Source organism: Salvia hispanica, chromosome 2 (assembly GCF_029641045.1).
Source record: "Salvia hispanica isolate PSC_SH4W2 chromosome 2, Shi_PSC_v1, whole genome shotgun sequence".
Lineage (NCBI taxonomy): Eukaryota > Viridiplantae > Streptophyta > Magnoliopsida > Lamiales > Lamiaceae > Salvia > Salvia hispanica.
In genome coordinates, this window is record NC_142693.1 from 17,440,894 (window position 1) to 17,458,973 (window position 18,080).

The 18,080-nt window shown below is 38.4% G+C and overlaps 3 protein-coding genes and 1 long non-coding RNA gene across 5 annotated transcripts; 3 read left to right on the top strand and 1 right to left on the bottom strand.

Moving 5' to 3' along the window:
* The first annotated feature begins 442 nt into the window (after positions 1 to 442).
* On the top strand, positions 443 to 2,440 carry LOC125205672 (ankyrin repeat family protein). Its single transcript, XM_048104736.2, has 2 exons — positions 443 to 1,859; positions 2,050 to 2,440. Exons 1-2 carry the CDS (start codon positions 456 to 458, stop codon positions 2,350 to 2,352), a joined length of 1,707 nt encoding a protein of 568 aa, XP_047960693.1. The 5' UTR covers positions 443 to 455; the 3' UTR covers positions 2,353 to 2,440.
* A 1,899-nt stretch (positions 2,441 to 4,339) lies between these two features.
* Positions 4,340 to 6,356, bottom strand: LOC125205688 (autophagy-related protein 8C-like). Its single transcript, XM_048104759.2, has 5 exons — positions 6,153 to 6,356; positions 5,423 to 5,478; positions 5,282 to 5,334; positions 4,650 to 4,768; positions 4,340 to 4,567 (listed from the first exon to the last, which is right to left on the bottom strand). Exons 1-5 carry the CDS (start codon positions 6,187 to 6,189, stop codon positions 4,464 to 4,466), a joined length of 369 nt encoding a protein of 122 aa, XP_047960716.1. The 5' UTR covers positions 6,190 to 6,356; the 3' UTR covers positions 4,340 to 4,463.
* A 2,432-nt stretch (positions 6,357 to 8,788) lies between these two features.
* On the top strand, positions 8,789 to 11,154 carry LOC148931692 (uncharacterized). Of its 2 annotated transcripts, none has more exons than XR_016135452.1 (2): positions 8,789 to 8,985; positions 10,686 to 11,154. It is a non-coding gene; the product is annotated as an uncharacterized LOC148931692 (long non-coding RNA). The 2 variants fall into 2 exon arrangements; XR_016135451.1 differs by lacking the exon at positions 10,686 to 11,154 and adding an exon at positions 9,339 to 9,554.
* Positions 11,155 to 15,208: 4,054 nt separating this feature from the next.
* LOC125187941 (uncharacterized) lies at positions 15,209 to 17,562 on the top strand. The gene is made up of 7 exons (XM_048084623.2): positions 15,209 to 15,479; positions 15,593 to 15,899; positions 16,041 to 16,176; positions 16,254 to 16,400; positions 16,465 to 16,551; positions 16,654 to 17,193; positions 17,275 to 17,562. The coding sequence occupies exons 1-7, from the start codon at positions 15,209 to 15,211 to the stop codon at positions 17,560 to 17,562; spliced, it is 1,776 nt and encodes a 591-aa protein (XP_047940580.2).
* The last annotated feature ends 518 nt before the right edge of the window (positions 17,563 to 18,080 follow it).

Consider the following 18,080-nt stretch of genomic DNA (forward strand, 5'->3'; position numbering starts at 1 on the left):
ATAAAATGCAAATTTATATATTGTACAAACTCAAAACTCCTTAACACAATTTTAACACAGTTTCAATACAATATCAAGATAGTGTAAAATTTTAAGACTTTAATGTTAATATAATATCAATATAACATCAATTATTGACTATCGTTAAAATTCTATTAATATTTTCTTGGTAATGTTTTATTTGTTGATATTTTTTAATAATCCAAATTATAATTTTGAATTTGGACAATATTTAGAATTTTTAATCGATCACGTTGAAGCATAGCAGCAAGTAAAAATAATTCAAACGACAAAAAACGGAAAAGATAGTAGAGGACAAGGTGACTATTTAAGAATCCAAAATTAAAACTTACATGATAAAAAATTAGAAAAAAACAAAAAGAAGCGGAAAAAAGCATATATAAACTTCCAAATAAAGATTTAAGTATCACAATAACACCAATCAAAAACCCCCAATGTCCAAGTCCTCCCCCAAATCGACGGCCGCCGTCATCCGCCCCCACGAATTCTCCGACAGCCCCATCCACTATGCCGTCGCCACCGCCGACCATTTCGCCCTCACTAAACTCCTCTCCACCCTCCCCAAACTCCCCGATCCCACTCTGATCAAAACCGAATCCGAATCCCTCGCCCACGAGCAAATCGCCGACCGAATCTCCGCCGCCCTCGACGGCCGCGAAAACCGCCTCCGCGAGACCCCGCTCCACATCGCCGTCCGCCTCAACGACGCCGTCGCCGCCCGCGCGCTCGCCGCCGCCGGTGCCAACATCTCCCTCCAGAACGCCGCCGGATGGAATCCGCTCCAGGAGGCGCTCCTCCGCCGCCGCCCGGAGATCGTCGCGCCGCTGGTCCAGCACCACCACCGCGCCGCCTGGTGCAAGTGGCGGCGCCGCCTGCCGCGCCTCGTGGCGGCGCTGCGGCGGATGAGGGACTTCTACATGGAGATCTCGTTTCATTTCGAGAGCTCGATTGTGCCGTTCGTTGGCAAAATCGCTCCCTCTGATACTTACAAAATCTGGAAGCGCGATGGTAATCTACGCGCCGACACTTCCCTCGCCGGCTACGACGGACTCAAAATCCAGCGCGCGAATCAGAGCTTTCTCTTCCTAAACGACTTCAATTGCGGTAACGGTAACGGAATTGACGTTCCGGAGGGATCTCTCCTGATCCTCAACCACGACGAGAGGAAAATCTACGATGCGTTTGAGAATGCGGGGAATCCGTTATCCGACGCCGAGGTTTCCAATTTCTGCAATCAGACGAGCGTTTATCGGCCGGGGATGGACGTGACGAAGGCGGAATTGATCGGCCGTACGAATTGGAGGCGGCAGGAGAAGACGGAGAGCGTCGGGGAATGGAAAGCTAGGGTTTACGAAATGCACAATGTGATGTTCACTTTCCGCTCGCGGAAAGTGAACGCGGCGGAGCGCAGAGACGATCCGTTCTCGCCGACGTGCGTGCTGCCGCTGGAGATCGACGACGAGTCGGACGAAGGCTTCATCGTCGCTGAGAATCCGCGATTCAGCGACGGAAGCAGAAATCAGCGGCGGCACAGCAGCTTCGTCAGGGAGGATCGGGAATTCGTGACGGTGTCGAGGAAGAGCGTGGATATAATCCCGATCGATTCGAGGAGATCGAAGCCGCCGCCGCACGGTGAGAGATTAGCGGCGGCGCCGGCGACGAAGGAGAAGGAGTATGCGAAGAGTCTCCGGCCGACGGTGTGGCTAACGGAGCAGTTTCCGTTGAAGACGGAGGAGTTACTTCCGTTACTTGATATCCTAGTGAATAAAGTGAAGGCCGTTAGACGCATGCGGGAGATTCTGACGACGACGTTTCCCTCCGGTACATTTCCCGTAAAGGTGAGGGTCAAAATCGACAATTCACTACTTCTTTGGGTCCCTCCCCCGGTTTTCTGATTCAGTGCAGTATTTATTTTGATATGCTTTTGCTTTAATTCATTCTTTTCATGCATATAAGTAAAAAACCAACCAACACACGCTTTATGCGATTTTCCTTTATTTCGAAATTTTAATTTTGTTATTGTCTCAGGTTGCGATTCCTGTGGTTCCTACAGTAAGAGTGGTGATAACATTCACCAAATTTGTGGAGCTGCAGCCGGCTGATGATTTCTTCACTCCGCTCTCAAGCCCGGGGCAGTTTGCTAGCGACAACGGGAGCGGCTACTTCTCGTTGTCGTCGTCGTGGCTGAGGGGTGGATCCGCCCGTCACCAGACGTGCGGGGGTAGCCTCCCGCAAGATCCTTTTGCGATTCCCAGTGGATATAGTTTGAGTAGTTTTGACGAAAAGAGTAGGAAATTGAGCAAGTCCAAGTCGACGAGGAAAACAAAGTGAATCAATTTATTTATGGCTTTTAATTGTAGTAATTTAGATGACAGGAAATATTTTTATTTGTATTATACTTCAATTTTGTGTTGATTTACATGTTTTGAGAATCTAAGAAACGTGGTAACGGCAACAATTAAGGAACATTGATACTCCCATTTGCAAGAAAAGCATCTCTTCCTCACTAATTATTTGAAGAATCAATTTTGTTGAGGCGTTCTTTTTTGCCGTTCAAAACAAAAAATGTTGAAAGGTAAAGAGAAAGTGGAAACAAGATTTGGTGGTCAATAAAACAAAGAGTTACGCACACAAATCAAGGGGATGAAGAAAGTAGTAATTCAACGACAAATCTGTTGTGTGAAAAGGAAGCAACAGAATCGAATTTATAATGTCTGAATCTTGACCCTTTGAAGCTTCATCCTCAAGTTCCTCTTTGTCAGTCCAAATTAGTATAGTGTAAAAGTGTTAATTTCAAACCAAAAAAAGAAAAGAAAACTAAAAGATTTAGTAAAATATTGAGAGGACTACATTTTCAGTTTTTGGACATTGCAGTAATAATGTCTACAATCCACATTCTTTAAAAATATCATTAGACATCTCTAGACATTGATATAATATCATTGAAAGGACTTTTGCATTTCTTTAGACTACAATACCCCTAAAGCTTTACGGCCCATTTAGGTATTTTTCACAAGAAAAAACCGTCCATCTCTAGACATTGATATAATATCATTGAAAGGACTTTTGCATTTCTTTAAACTACAATACCCCTAAAGCTTTACGGCCCATTTAGGTATTTTTCACAAGAAAAAACCGTCATTTTGGTTCATTCATTTCCTTTCAAGTACGTGGTGTGACGAACAATTATTTGCCACATACTTTGACAACTTCTCTTGAGGAAATACAACATAAATGAACCAAATAATTGCCACATACTTCGACAACTTCTCTTAGGAAAATGCAACAAAATAAATGAACCAAATATAGCCGAAGTGGTAGTTCTCTTTCTCATGAAAAAACATAAATAAATAATACTATAGCATAAGGATTTTTGTAAAAAAAAAGTTTCCAAATGTGCAAAAGTGCTTCCAACAATATTATATCAATGACGATTGGTGATATTTTTAAAGAATAGAGATAACAAATGATACAAGTGTAATGTCCAAACACTAAAAATGTAATTCTCTCTATCATTTGCTCAAATATGGGGTTTTGAAAACCACAAAACAATTAATAGTGGAATAGCTTAACTGGGAATTAGGCCAAATTAGCATTGAGAAATGATATAAGAAACAATAATAATAATGGTAGGGAACCAAAACGTTGCTTAGAAAGACAGTAACTTGTGAGTTGGCATTTCTTCTTAAAGAAAAGAAAATTTGTTAAAATGACAGCCCATCCACATGCATCCTTGCTTATTATCCCATATATCTACCATTGAGAATCATCTCTTTCTTCATTCAATTTCAACTCCCATCTCTATCTTCAACACCAGGTATTCTCTCTCCCTCTCTTGTGTGTGTGTGTGTTTGCCTAGATTCTTGCAATCTATGTAGATTAGTGTGAGCAAGAATCTTAATCAGATCTAATATGAAAGCAATCTATATGCAGGAAACTAGGATGGCTACGGACGGGCCGAGCTGGGCAGATCAATGGGGCGAGGGAGGGTTTGGTGCTATGGCAGAGGAGGACACCAAAGGCAACAAGGAGACTGCAGCTGAAAAGAAGACGGGTGGGTTCGGGAAGGCCAAAGCAGCGGCACTCAAGGTCAAGAACAGCACATCCATGAGCATCAAGTGGGTGAAAAATAAATGCCAAAAGAAAACCTCCAACACATGAACACAAACACACCTATGTATGCCGCAAATGAAATTGGATTTCCCAAATCATGTAATGCAACTTTAGACTATGAAGCTATTCGAGTAGATGGCACAATCCATACATTTTCACCTTCATTTGTGATCAATCAAGACTCTTGAAATTTGCATAATAATGATGATATGAACAGAGATTTATTAGCCAAGTTATTGTGCAAGTAAGTTTCTAATGGAAGGTAGCAGGCAAAAGTAATGAACCGGAGAGAAATGTACAATTGAAATGCTAGCTAAAGAAATTGATGGTCACTGGCCTTTGTAAAAGCCAAACGTGTTCTCGCCGCTATAAGTCATGTAGAGAAACCCGTCTTCATCCTTGTACTCGTCATAGATTGCAGACAACAATGAAGCTAACAACCAAAGCACATTGTAAGTTATAAGTGAACAACAAATATGAATAGGCAGTGAATCGTAAGGAGCTAGCCCACTCACCAGTCGGAGGCAGTACATCGTTGACAAATATGAAGATAGCTTTCTCAGCACTCAGTTTGATCCTCTTCCGAACCACATAAACAAACTGTCCCACGGTCAGATCAGCAGGAACCAGATATCTGTAATTCATAGGAAGTGATGATGCATTCTAGTAAAAAATTCATTAGTTGCTTAACTTAACAGCGACAAATTAAGGTTTCGTTGCAACCTTAGGAAGATAAGTATAAGTTAAAAAACATGCATTCAACCACTATCTATCACTAAATGGAAAAAACACACGTGCAAGATGATCTCAGTTAGGTAACTAAGCCTTATCCGAATATATTAGAGAAAGCCCTACTGATTACAGTGGTTCGTCTTCTTCTTCTTGATCTTCCTTTATTTTTATTTTTCTGGGTTTTGAGGGGGATTGAGCTTGAGATCTCTCCCTTTACACAGGAGGATCAACACTTGCGTGCCCTCAAAAGGGATTGCTAATCACCGTCTTAATCAACAAGCATCCACAAATTATAGTTTTAATTAAGCTGTAACTAACACATACACATGATAATCACATCATGTTCTACAAAGATAAATATAATGAAAATTAGATTAATGAGCTCTTTACACCACAGTTAAGTTGTTGCACTCACTTCTTTTTATCAATGTCAGGAACATCACTCCTTCCTGCCTTCTCCACAATGACCTAAATGTATAATAACAAAAAGGGAAATAAGAACTGCAAACAATGCATATAATTACACCTCAACTGCGGAATAAATTGTTTAACTCACTGGAATTCTATCTGGATATTTCTCTCTGATGCGACCAGACTCTGCCTGTCTTTTCTCTGCAGTAATGGACACCGAAAAAATGAGAGGTCAGCTACGGATACAGAGATATTCTGATGAAGAGACCAAGCTTGGCAGCAATAATGCTGGACGAGCACAAACGTTATGCATGTAGAAAAATGTAAAACACAAATTATAACAGCTTTAGTCCCAGGAGGCCCTAATAAAATGAATACAGATCGAACCTAATTCGATTCGTACAGTACAAGAGTCAGTACTCACACAGTTAACCGTTTTCTTATAATCAAAGATATAAACAGCAACTAACTAAAAGCTTCAAGAACTCTGATTAAGAAAGTGGTGATGCCCTAGATATTGGGGAATTATGTCAGCCAATTTAGGGGGAGCTTTCAATCTGACTGTACTCTGTGATCATCAGAGTTCAACCAAATTTCTATATTCACATATCAATCATCATACTGCAAGAAATCAAATTCATGTATTCAACCCAAAAAACAAACCAATCACCAATCAGATAGCAACTGCTATTCAAGCAATATACAATCAAACCACAAAGTCAAATAAAAAATAGAAAGAATTAAAAAAAAAAAAAAAACAGTTTTCCCTTTGGGAAAGCTACCAATCAATAAAAGGGGTTACCAAACATTTATCACTACATCAAATTATCATATTACCAAAATCAATACAAAATGCCAAGGTAGAAATTGCATACCCAAAGGGTGCTCTAGTTTGAAAGAACTCTTGGCCATCGCAAGATTCGAATTTTAAATCTCCAACTGCGAATATCAGAAATCGAAACAACAAACACACAAATCAAAGCAGAGTAATTGAAGCTTTAAAGGGTTTTGACTGTATAATTTGGGACGCGTTCGAAACAACGAAAAATAGGGGATATGAATAAAGATAAAGAGGGTTAATGCTTTAAATTAATGCTTATAATTATATTAAGAAGGAAAAAGAATTAGGTGTTTGATTCGTACACGAAATTGGTATCTTAATAAGACAGATTTCATTAATTTTGTAATCAGATTGAACACCTCAAACGTTTGACAAATTTATTCACAAAATAAAATTCATATTTTTCTGAATATTGAAGAAAACGCAAACTAATTTATTCACAAGAATTAAAAAAAAATCCGAATATTGTTGATGTGTAAATTTTGGTAGAATATATAAATTTAATAATGAAAGAACTATAGACATATCTCAACAATTTCTAGTAACTATCTTGTCAATTTCAAAGATTTTTCGGCAAAACATATTTATTCAAAAGTGTTGAAAAATATCCACATATTTATCAAGTATTAATCTTCATTAATACAAACATAAGATTGAGATAAATTGTGGCAATTTTTTTTATTGGTATTTATGAATCACAATTAGTTATCCGAGTTGAAAGTGAGCAACTATGTGAGCAAGTGGTCCACCTTCATTTATACTTCATAGATGCCTCTTTTTCTTTATGATAAGGTCCCAAAATTAAATTTGTTCATTATAATTATCGGCGCCCAATTTAATTCTATCCAAGCCATGTAATGGCTCGCTACACCACCCTCGTCGTCGTCGACAAAGGTCCGTTGTGGCTGGCGCCGCTGTCTTCGCCATCGACATAGGGCAAGGATCAAGACTACACATTATAAGAAGACTTGAATCTTGATGTGTAAATGTGTAGAGATAGACTAAGAGGAGTTAGGTGAGGGACAAGAGGTGGTCACTAAAATCACGTGAAAACAGCCATGGTGTTTAATGTTGGTGTGATGTACGTTGAAAACACAACATAGTTTTAATGGCATATAGCATAGCATGAAGAGAGGGACACTTCCTCAACCAATTATTTCTCTATATTCCTAACCTTCTTTATTCCTACCCATATCAACATCCTCCTAATGCCTCTTCTTTTCTTGTAGTAGTATCTAGTTAATTATTTACTTATCAATGACGTCGAAAACGTCAATTGTCTTGGATTTTAGCCACTAGACATCGTTTAAGGGGCAAAATTGTCATTTTATTAATTTTTAAAAAATTTATTTTAATTTTCAAAATTTTTTATTCATTTTAAACTCATGTAGTTCTCTATCAGTCGGTCGTTCTTGTAGCATGTTTGCATCATACTGCCTTTAAAATACTCACGTGACCTATGTATTACAAAAATGTAGAAATATATATTCGGCTCTCAATATAGTTTACTAAATTTAAGTTCAATTAAAACTGAAGGTTTTCACTTCCGAATAAAGAATGTGTGGTTTAATTTTTTACTTTTTTCAACCTTTTGGGGGTTTTTCAATTTTGTAGCCATTTCCTCCAACAGTATAATGTGAGATTTTAAGGGCATGGGCTACTTGTGGAACACAAAGCTTTATTGTTGGATTTATTTTGTCTCTTGATTCATAATCTAAAGCAAAAGTGAAATGGGAACCCAAGGATTAAACTCGACAATGAGACCCCCCATACTCACGAATGTTAATTGAAACTTCCATTACAAGATTATACTTTTAATCTTGGCAAAAACTCATATATATCCAAATGTATAGTACATCAAGGTTCACCAATTTACTTCACTTTGAATTTATTAATCACATTTATAGATAATTATTTTAACATCAAAACATATCTATAAGTTGAAAACCCTAGTAACTTTAAACAAATGAAAATACAAAAAATTTAAAATAAAATCCAAAAAATATTCAAATGACTATTTCACCCTTAAACGATTCACTAGTGCATTGCGATTTTCGGATCATTCAGACACAATTGACGTTTTCGGCGTTGTATGCAGTAACTGCATATCAAAGTTATACATTTATAATAGGTGAAGATTCCTTTTTGACAGATCATGAAGGTTAAAGTTCAAGGCACATAGGGACAATTTATTGTTGAATTCATGATGAAAGAAATGGTCCATAGAGAAATGAATTAATAGTCCACTGGTATTTATAGTTACAGTTACACCACTCCTAATACGACAATCATTTCACCCAAATAATTCTCGTTTCATAAATACAAAGTAAATAAAAACAAAACGAAGAAACAAGAAAATTCCTCAAAACCAAAATCGACAACGACGGCAGTTATTTATAAACTAGAAAACCACTGCCATGAATTTAATTTCTTCGATTACTTAAAATAAAAAAATGGACATATTTTGAAATTCAAAAAATAATTAATAAAAATTGCAGTTAGTAGTGATGGTGCTAACACGCCTTTTCCCCGACCTCATAAATGCAAATTGAAGGCTCCAGATTTGCTGCAGTGACCTTTTTCATGGTTACATAGCTTTTGAGTAAATATACTCTCCTTTTTGTTGTTGGGTTGTTGGCAAATTCAATGCCTCCGATCCCCCTCTCTCTCTTATTTATATATCTCCCCTTGCATTACTCCTCCTTCACTAACCATCTTCTTCCTCTCTTATCTTGCAATTGATAGAGAGTGGTATACTACGAGATATTGGTGCGGTTCAATTTGAAAGCCGCGCTCAGTGGGCTTAGAGCCCGGTTATCTGATTGAGCCGTGCCAATATCACGTATGCCTTTCCTTCCATGCAAAAGGTAACTCTTTGTTTTGCAAATTTAGGTATACATACATATATAGATAAATATGCTAGTATTTTTCTGTTTGCATTTACCATACAAATCTGTACTTGGACATGTTCTGTTAATGTTGTTTCATATGAAATGGATTAGGGTTTGTCCACATTTGGACATTAGTTTTGTTAGGATATGTTTGAGTCCTAGCTAGACCATTTTAGACTAGGCAGATTCATAATCACAATGCATGGTAGCTCAAGAAAAGTAATACTCCTATCTCAAATGGAAGAAGAAAAAGAAGAAGAAGAGAAGAATTGCATTTAGTGATCTCTACCTAAAGTATTGCAACTTTATTGACCAAGTGCTTGTGGTAGGTGCAAGACTCCTACTTTTTGGTATCGTCATTAATGCTATTTCAAAAGAGCAAACAACAGCTTCCAACTTGGGTCACATTTCATTCTCTCTCTTGCAATCATGGTTTAGAGTGAGAGTAATTTGTAGTTAATAAGTTTATTATTTGGTTTACTATGTAATATTCTGTTAACTGTTAAGTGATGTGTGTGTATTAGATGGATTTTTTTTCGAAATAATTAGATATATAGTGTATAAGATTATATTTGAATAGTATTTGTTCATATGTTTAACCATGGAGTGATGAGTAACTTATCAAGTGGGCTGGGCTGGCTGGGCCAGGCCAGCTCGGCCCATCATTGAAAATGGTGTAGCAATATTCCACTTGTAGAGTTGTCTAAAAACTAGTAATTGATCTTTTATTGAAGTTTTAATCATGAGCTTGTTCGGTTTGAAAGATTATATCTCATGATTGAATATGTATTATGTTTGGTTCATGAGATTGAATCTTACAACTTAATCCTAGATGGATACATATGATAATGAGTCATAGCTACCCCTCCAACTAAAATAATCTCATAACTTAATCTTAGATGGATAATCATATGATAATGAATCATAGCCATCCCTCCAACTAAAATAATCTCACAACTTAATCCTAGATGGATAATCGTATGATAATGAGTCATAGCAACCGAATGACACCATAGTAAATGAAAAGGGGATTAATCAGTTATAACTATGAGTTATAGCAACCGAATTTATTAATCACATTTATAGCACTCCAATTTAATTTAGTGGAATTGCAAACGAAATGCAATTGTTTTTTTTATACAATTTAAACCAGATTGTTTTATTTTTCTTGAAAAGTAGGAGTAGAAAATATCTCATTAACGAAGTAAATCATAATGTATAGAGTGAATTACAAAAATGGTCCCTGGACTATGGGTTTATCTCGCCCATAGTCCTTGGACTTTAAAAATATCGTCAGGCATCCCTGGACTAAGGGTTTATTTCAAAAACGGTCCTAGAGCACTGTTTTCAGAAGAAAATGCCCTTTTTAGGGCTTGGGCAATTTGGACATTTCAAATTTTTTTACTGTGTATGAAGTCAGAACATCATTTATTTTTTGCAGGTGGTGTCATGATTGTTTTATCTCTCTCTCTTGCCTCTCCTCTAAATATGACCCAATTCTCTCTCCTATCTCACTTGTTTCCTTCTTCTTCTTCCTCTTGTGTCAACCATTCTCTCCGTAAAATCGCGATTCTTCTTCTTCTTGTTCCTGCTTCTCTCCACAACATCAAGCTTGTCTTCATGTCTTCACATTCCGTTAAAAATTCGGCTGATGGGGTAGGAGTGAATGGTTGTAGGTGGCTCTGGTTTGAGTACGAAAATTGTATGTGCCGGCAAAGAGCGATTCTCAAAATCGTTGTCGACACAAGAAAGCAATCAAATGGAATGTTGTATTTCGTTTGCGAGAAAAAGGGCAAGGTTGGAGGCTGCGATTATTTTCGTTGGTGTCATCCCAAGTCTGTGTATTTTGAAGGCTGCAATTACTTGGTTGGAAACAATGGGCGTGAAGACGAAGTCGGAGGAGAAGAAGAAGTTGATTCTGAAATATATCGAAAACGGTGTCAAGGTGGAAGTAAAGCGAAAGACTGTATTTTGGTGTTATCGTTGTTAGTTTCGTTTGTAGCCATTTTGGTGAGTTTCATGAAGTAGGTTTTGACTAATATATTGCAGTGTGTGGGGGAAAATTTGGGTGAAGAAACATTTTGTGAGGAAGAACTGTAATTTAAAGTGTGCGTGATGTTGGGAAAAAAATTTGAAGTGTTTAAATCGATGTAACTTGTTTTGATTGAATTATGTGTTCTAAGTATGATTTTTTCCAAAGTTACAAGTTTTAGACTTTAGTTTTAGTTGTAGTTTTAGGTTTAGTTTTAGTTTTAATTTTAGTTTTAGTTTTAGTTGTTGTGATTTGTGATCATGGCCGAAAATGGGTATTCTTCGATGGGTAATGACTACATACGAGGGTATCCAGTTAGGAGTACTATATTACAGTGGTAATTATACGGCTAAATCAACACAAACAAATATCAAAATTGGCATACAAATGTGGTTCATAAAATAATATCAAAAGTGGTATACGCATGAGTAAAATAATATCATAGTTGGTCCTCATTAGTACAAATTATATATCAGATGCGGTACAACTGTACTATACGCATGTGTAAAATAATATCAAATATGATACTCGATACTTCAAAAACTAATATCATTTCACGTTTTAATAAATATCAGATTTAGTCCCTTAGTATTGGGCATGGTTTTGACATTTCAAAATTGAAATTTTTTCAATCAGTCAGCATCATCCGGATTTGCATGTACTTTCATATATACACATATAAAATAGAGGAAATGGGGTGTTGACACGTAATGAGAGAGAGGAAAATTTGAGTGACTTTTGAGAGACCCTTCCAACTTCCCACCATTTTCTACAGTTTATCTTCCTTCCCTCACACCAACCCTCCATTTTCCCTCTCATTTTCCTCTCACCTGATTCGAACATTTGCATTTTTCGACTCTAACTCCTCTTTGTCGCTAATAGGCGGTTTCCACTCTCCAAAAGTTGTTTCGCCGGCCACAATCAGCGACCGTGATGCCGCCGAAAAAAAGGGGACGAAAGAAGAAGACCGGTGATGATGATGATGGTGCTGGGTCAAGTCGAAAAACGCCGACAAATGATGGTGCTGAGTCGAGTCAAAATACAAGGAACAATGGTGATACTGGCCCTAGCCGTCCTCGGGTGATAATAGACCTTGAGGAAGAGACATGGAAACTCCGTGGTATAAATATTTCTATCTTCCACCCGGAGCTTGAATATGGTACGCCTTTTGTCCCGTAACATTGTTCGGCTATGTACTTGATTATAAATTTGTAATCATGTAATGTTGAGGTTAGGGTTTTGTGGAAATTTATGTATTTTATGCACCTCAAAAAAGGTAGTAATATCCGAAATTAATGGGTTTTGTTGGTTTGCTTGACTTTGAATAAAGAGTAGGCCCGATTGTTTTACGATTGCGCTTCACCACCATGGTGTGTTCCACGCAGGAGATTACATTACGAGAAGGTTAAAATACATTGACTATGTGAGCATACTGCAGTTTAACTGTTTGAATTGTCAAGTATGATGGTCAGAGTTGGATATCCAAGACACGCTATATGTGAGTCTTATTACTGTCATCCCCAGTTCAATGATGGATGTGTGGGTATTCAAATTGGGCATCCTTCTGAACCGCTCATCGAAGATGAACAAGCATCTCGATAGCTTGGTGCAAGCACGTGAGGGATGGAAGGCGAAAAAAAAGGAAGAAGAAAGCATTATAAAAAATTTGATGGATGAATTTGCTGTGGTTCAGGTATCATATTTAGTGTTATATTTGGTTGTATTATAACTGTAATAACTACCATATCTAAATGTGGACATTACCTTGTAGGATGATGTTGGTGATGTTAATGTTGGTGATGCAATGGAGGAAGATGATGATGCTGTTGTAAATGAGGTATTAAATGTGTTTTATTTCTCCATATAAGTGTTCATGGAATGTATTATTTTTCAAAGTTTGTTTTCATTGTAAAATCAACTCCATACTCCCTCCGTTCCATAGTAATGAAGACGTTTCTTTTCGGCACGGAGATTAAGAAAAATTGTGTTAGGTGAGTTAAATAAATGGAGAATAAAGTGGAAAATGAAAAAAGTAGAGAGATAGAGAGAGAAAAAAGTAAGAGAGAGTAAAGCAGGTGTGGAAAAATGTGTTGACTTTTACTAAAAAGAGAAATGACTCTATTACTATGGAACGTACCAAAATGACAAAATGACTCTATTACTATGGAACGGAGGGAGTGTAAGTTAACTGCATACTTATTGGCTTATTGTTATGCATGTTGTAGGTTGACAAAGCCCATGGGGTAGGAGGATTACAAGGACACGTAGACCATGCAGTTGGACAAGCAGATATAGCACAAGCGCATGTTGATGAGGTATTGTGATTAATATTGAGATATTTTAGTTGGTTGAGGTACTGAACTTGTATGTATTAGTCTTCATGCAAATCTATTTTCATATTATATTTTGATATTATGTACTCTTGGTTTTGAGGAGGAGATTGATGTGGATTATGGTTGCATTTGTTGACTTTGCAGCCAACGAAAGCAGTTGAACAAGCTGTTGAAGTTCAAACTTCATCTTATTTAGATGTGTCTCATGTTGATGAGGTACTATCATTGATATTTAGATTTAATTTTTGGTTTGAATTAATGTTACATTATGGTTGCATAGTTACTAATTTGGCTTTTATTTTGTGGTGGTATGCGTGGTGTAGGTTTATAAAGTGGTTGGAATAGGAGAATTACAAGATGAAGTTGCTGAGATAAAATCTAATGAAGGCCAATGTAATGTTGAAGAGGTAATGCTACTGCCTCTGTCATGGAATTATCCTAATTTACTACATGCAGACTGTTTTTTATATTAGTTTTCATGCATACTATATTGGTTTTGATATTATGTTTTGTTGCTATGCATTTTGAAGGTTGAGAAAGTGGTTGGAGTGGGAGCACAATATCAGGTTGGAACTTCCAATGGAGATGAGGTTCAGGTTGGAGATGCGATTGAAGCTCAATGTCATGTTCAAGAGGTACTTTCAATGATATTTGTTTGTTCTGTTTGTGAATCAATGACTTTGTATTTATTTAGGTATTAGTTTTATGCGTTTTGGTTTTATGCATGTAGCCAACTAAAGCAGTTACACAATCTGATGAAGTTCAAATTGCATCTGATATAGATGTGTCTCTTGTTGATAAGGTATTCATTTTGATATTCAGATTTAATTTTGGATTGAATTGAATAGTGGTGTATGCATGTTGTAGTGGGAGCACTACAAGATGATGTTGGACCATCGGTTGGAGATGAGGTTCAGGTTGCATCTCAGGATGCCCAACCTAATGTTGATGAGGTACTGTTAATGTCATGTGATTGATATTGATTTTTTTGTTTGATTCGTTTCACATTGATTGTGTATTCATTTTGATATTAGTTTTAATGCATAGCATATTGGATTTGATAAGATATTATGTTGGTGTTGAGAAGGAAGAAAGGATATTGATGTGGTAATACATTGACTTTGCAGCTAACTGAAGTAGTTGAACAAGCACCTCAACCAGAATCAATAGCATATGTTATTATGCACAAACAGATCATGATGTGTACAGGCCAATTATGGATGGTTTGGAAGATTACGTGCCATTTAAAACACACTCAAATGGGCTGTTTGTGCCAGGCTTTGTTGAAGCAGTTGCTGTGTTTGAGGAGTACCTTGTTCGGTTGGCTGAGGTTGAGGATATACTGAATCTAGGAGAAACCAGAACGGGGCCTGAGGAGGAACAACATTTCCACCAGTGGTGGAGGAGGTGAACACAGATGAAAATCAGGGAGGAGAAAACACAAATGGTGCTGAGGGTGCTGAGGATGTGAACACTGGAGGAACAAGAATTGCACCTGAGGAGGATGTCAACATAAACTTGCAACACGGCCAGGTCGAGGACGACGATGACGACGTAGACTTAGGCGACTGCCCTCTGCACAACGAGGGTTTTGATGTGCATACTGATAATGAATGCGAAGACTTCGATCAGTTCATATCTCTGGCAAGCATGTGTCGAGATGAGCAAATGTTTGCGTCTTTTTTCGAAGAAATGACCACGCACCGCCAGGAGAGAGCAGCAACAGGCCGCAGCTAAAGCTTCTGCCACAACCGCATCGGGATCTACCTCGAAGACTACCAAACGCCGCAAATTCTCTCCTGTGGTAGATACTCCCAATCATGAAGCCCAACGGATGGCTGAAGATGCTGACATGCTAGCTGACATATCGAATGCTGAGGTGAGAGATGTTGCTTCAGACGATGAAACACCTATGCGTAGTCCTGTGGTGAAACAACCGTTCATACCCACTGATCAGTTGCCACACTTTAGCCCTGGACATATCTTCGGCAGCCAAGACTTCTTTAGAGAGGTCCTTCGACAGTATGGCGTGATGTCGAAGAGGCCCGTTCGTATCAAAGTGAATGATGATACAAGATTGAGAGCTATGTGCGATGGGGCTGATGGTGAGTGCACTTGGTTTATGGTGAGTGCACTTGGTTTGTGTACATGCATAAGGATAAAAATGGAGACTACGTGGTGCAAACCGTGAACAGGGAGCATATTCACACATGTTCAGAGGCTCAAGAAAATAAATGGATCACGGCTAAGTGGTTGGGCAAACAGTTCACTGAGAAGATAAAAGCAAATCCGGAAATCCCATTGGTTGCAATCAGACAATGTGTAGACGAGCAGTTTGGTTCCAGAATTAGTCGTATGAAGGCATACAGGGCTAAGGGACACGTACTCGAAGGCATCTTTGGGAGCATCGACAAGCAATACAAGAAGCTCTTCTACTACAAGAATGAGCTGCTTCGAACGCATCCCGACTCAACTGTTCAGATACATTATGAGAACCATAGACGTACACCGAGCTCAAGTCCAAGGTTCCTCAGAATATATATTTTCCTAGGGCCACTAAAGATCGGATGGACACGGTTTTGTAGACCTATCATCTTCCTTGACACATGTTTTTTGCGGGGGACGTATAAGGGACAAATATTGACTGCCATCGGGATCGATCACAGGTGGTGGCCTATAGCTTGGGCTGTTTGTGAAACTGAAAGCTACGAGCAGTGGAAATGGTTTCTAGACCATTTGGATGAGGACTTGCAGCTATCTGAAAACGACCCTCGATATGTATTCATGTCTGATCAGCAGAAGGTTAGTATTGCACTTGGAAATTTTTTCATATCATATTATTACTTGTTATGTAACAACTTCTATTTTTTTATGGACAGGGATTGTCGAAGATAATTGCTGAAAAGTATCCGCAGAGTGAGCACAGGTTCTGTGTACAACATATGTACAACAACTTTAAGAAGCGCTTCTCAGGTAAAGAGTTGAAGAAAAGGATGTGGCAAATATCTGAAAGCACGACTATGGAGGTTTTCGAGCACGACTATGGAGGTTTTCGAGCAGAGATTGGATGAACTTCGGGTGTACAACCAGGCTGCCTATGAGCATTTGGTGGGTGTGGCACCAAAAGAAAAATGGGTCAAGGCGTACTTCTCTTGTCATGCAAAATGTGATACACAGGTAAACAAGTTTGAAGTAGTATAACACATGTTTAAAGTATATATAACTGTTTTGGGTTGTGATTAATATCTACCATCGTCTAATGTGGACATTATTGTGCAGCTGAACAATATGTGTGAGACGTTTAATGCAAAGATCGCCGAGGCACGTGAAAAACTTATTCTGGCGTTGTTGGAGGAAATTCGAACAAAACAATTGGAGCGTATCCAGATTAGGGGTCAGTGGGTGAAGCACTACAACTATCCCGTACCACCAGTCATAAAAGAGATCCTTGATAATGCGGCATCCAACTCTACTTCATGGAGGAGGAATGGGGAAAATGAGTACCAAGTCTCTGGGCCTGCTGGTCAGTTTGTGGTGAACATGCTCAATAGGACATGCACATGTAGACTTTGGCAAATCAGTGGCCTCCCTTGCGTGCACGCTACAGTATCTATACTCAGGTGTAAGCACCCTCTGACTGATTATGTATCACCACTTTACTTGAGGGCTAGTATGGCGGCACTATATGAGCATGTGTTATACCCTGTCAGTTGTATGGAAAACTGGTCAAGGTCTTCGGAGGTTAGTTTTGAGCTAGACCCTCCCAACACCAAAAGGCAACGTGGCCGCCCAAGGAAACTGATGAGAGAACAGCCTCAGGTAACACATCTTTGTTCAGATTATATGTATCATATGTGGTGTTCGTCATTCACTAAGAATGCAAGTATGATTTGATGATAGGTACGTCTTTACGAGAATGGAGTTGAATCGTTGCAGCGAACTGCAGTGCTCTCATGTGGTAGGTGTGGTCAAATTGGACACAATAGGCGGACTTGTCAGAATGACCCTTCAGTACCGAACAGCCAACGCAACCAAGCAAGCGGTTATGGGAGTCAAGAGCATGACGCGCAGAGGGACCGACCGCCTTGCCCACCTATGGAGAGAACGGCTGGGCCGAGCCGTGCTGCTTCGTCATCAAACCATGTTCGGAAAGCTCAGAGATGTGGTCGTCGGAAGACGGCTGATTAAATTGAATTGACCTCCAATATGAAACTGTGTTTTTTGTGAATGTCATTGCAAATCACTAAACTTTATTGTTTTTTGTTGTAATTAGTAAATCACATACAGTCTGTGTGTCTACCCTTTACTACTTGGGTTTCTACTCTTTTTTGTTTATTTTTGCCCATGGACTATACTAGTAAAGGGATATGCAGATTGATGATGATTTTGGTATGCATTTATGTATGATTGCATACAAGGCAGGAGTACCTTATATATGTACTAAAAAATTCTACTTGATCTGTTTTTATTTTGTGGTATCCACTGCCTCTCACATCTAAGGTGACTTTTAGTATGATATTATTTTGTGTCGTTCTTTTTGCCTTCAACTATGATCGATATTACTATTAGTACACAAGGGTTAAGGTTTACATTTGATATTAGTGTCGCATGACATTTGATATTAATTATCAGTACCAAATTTGATATTATTTTCATATACTACACCTAAAATTATTTACCTATCTTTAGGTATCAGATCAGGGGTT

What these genes read in the sequence shown, in the direction of transcription:
- LOC125205688 (XM_048104759.2), bottom strand. Translation starts at nt 6,189, where the DNA reads ATGGCCAAGAGTTCTTTCAAACTAGAGCACCCTTTGG. An exon ending in CCTGACATTGATAAAAAGAA is followed by an intron (nt 4,769 to 5,281) that starts GTGAGTGCAACA and finishes TATGAATTACAG; the next exon opens with ATATCTGGTTCCTGCTGATC. An exon ending in CGATGTACTGCCTCCGACTG is followed by an intron (nt 4,568 to 4,649) that starts GTGAGTGGGCTA and finishes TTTGGTTGTTAG; the next exon opens with CTTCATTGTTGTCTGCAATC.
- LOC125187941 (XM_048084623.2), top strand. Translation starts at nt 15,209, where the DNA reads ATGGCTGAAGATGCTGACATGCTAGCTGACATATCGAATGCTGAGGTG. An exon ending in TATGTGCGATGGGGCTGATG is followed by an intron (nt 15,480 to 15,592) that starts GTGAGTGCACTT and finishes ACACATGTTCAG; the next exon opens with AGGCTCAAGAAAATAAATGG. An exon ending in CTGAAAGCACGACTATGGAG is followed by an intron (nt 16,401 to 16,464) that starts GTTTTCGAGCAC and finishes GTGTACAACCAG; the next exon opens with GCTGCCTATGAGCATTTGGT.
- LOC125205672 (XM_048104736.2), top strand. Translation starts at nt 456, where the DNA reads ATGTCCAAGTCCTCCCCCAAATCGACGGCCGCCGTCATCCGCCCCCAC. An exon ending in CCGGTACATTTCCCGTAAAG is followed by an intron (nt 1,860 to 2,049) that starts GTGAGGGTCAAA and finishes TTATTGTCTCAG; the next exon opens with GTTGCGATTCCTGTGGTTCC.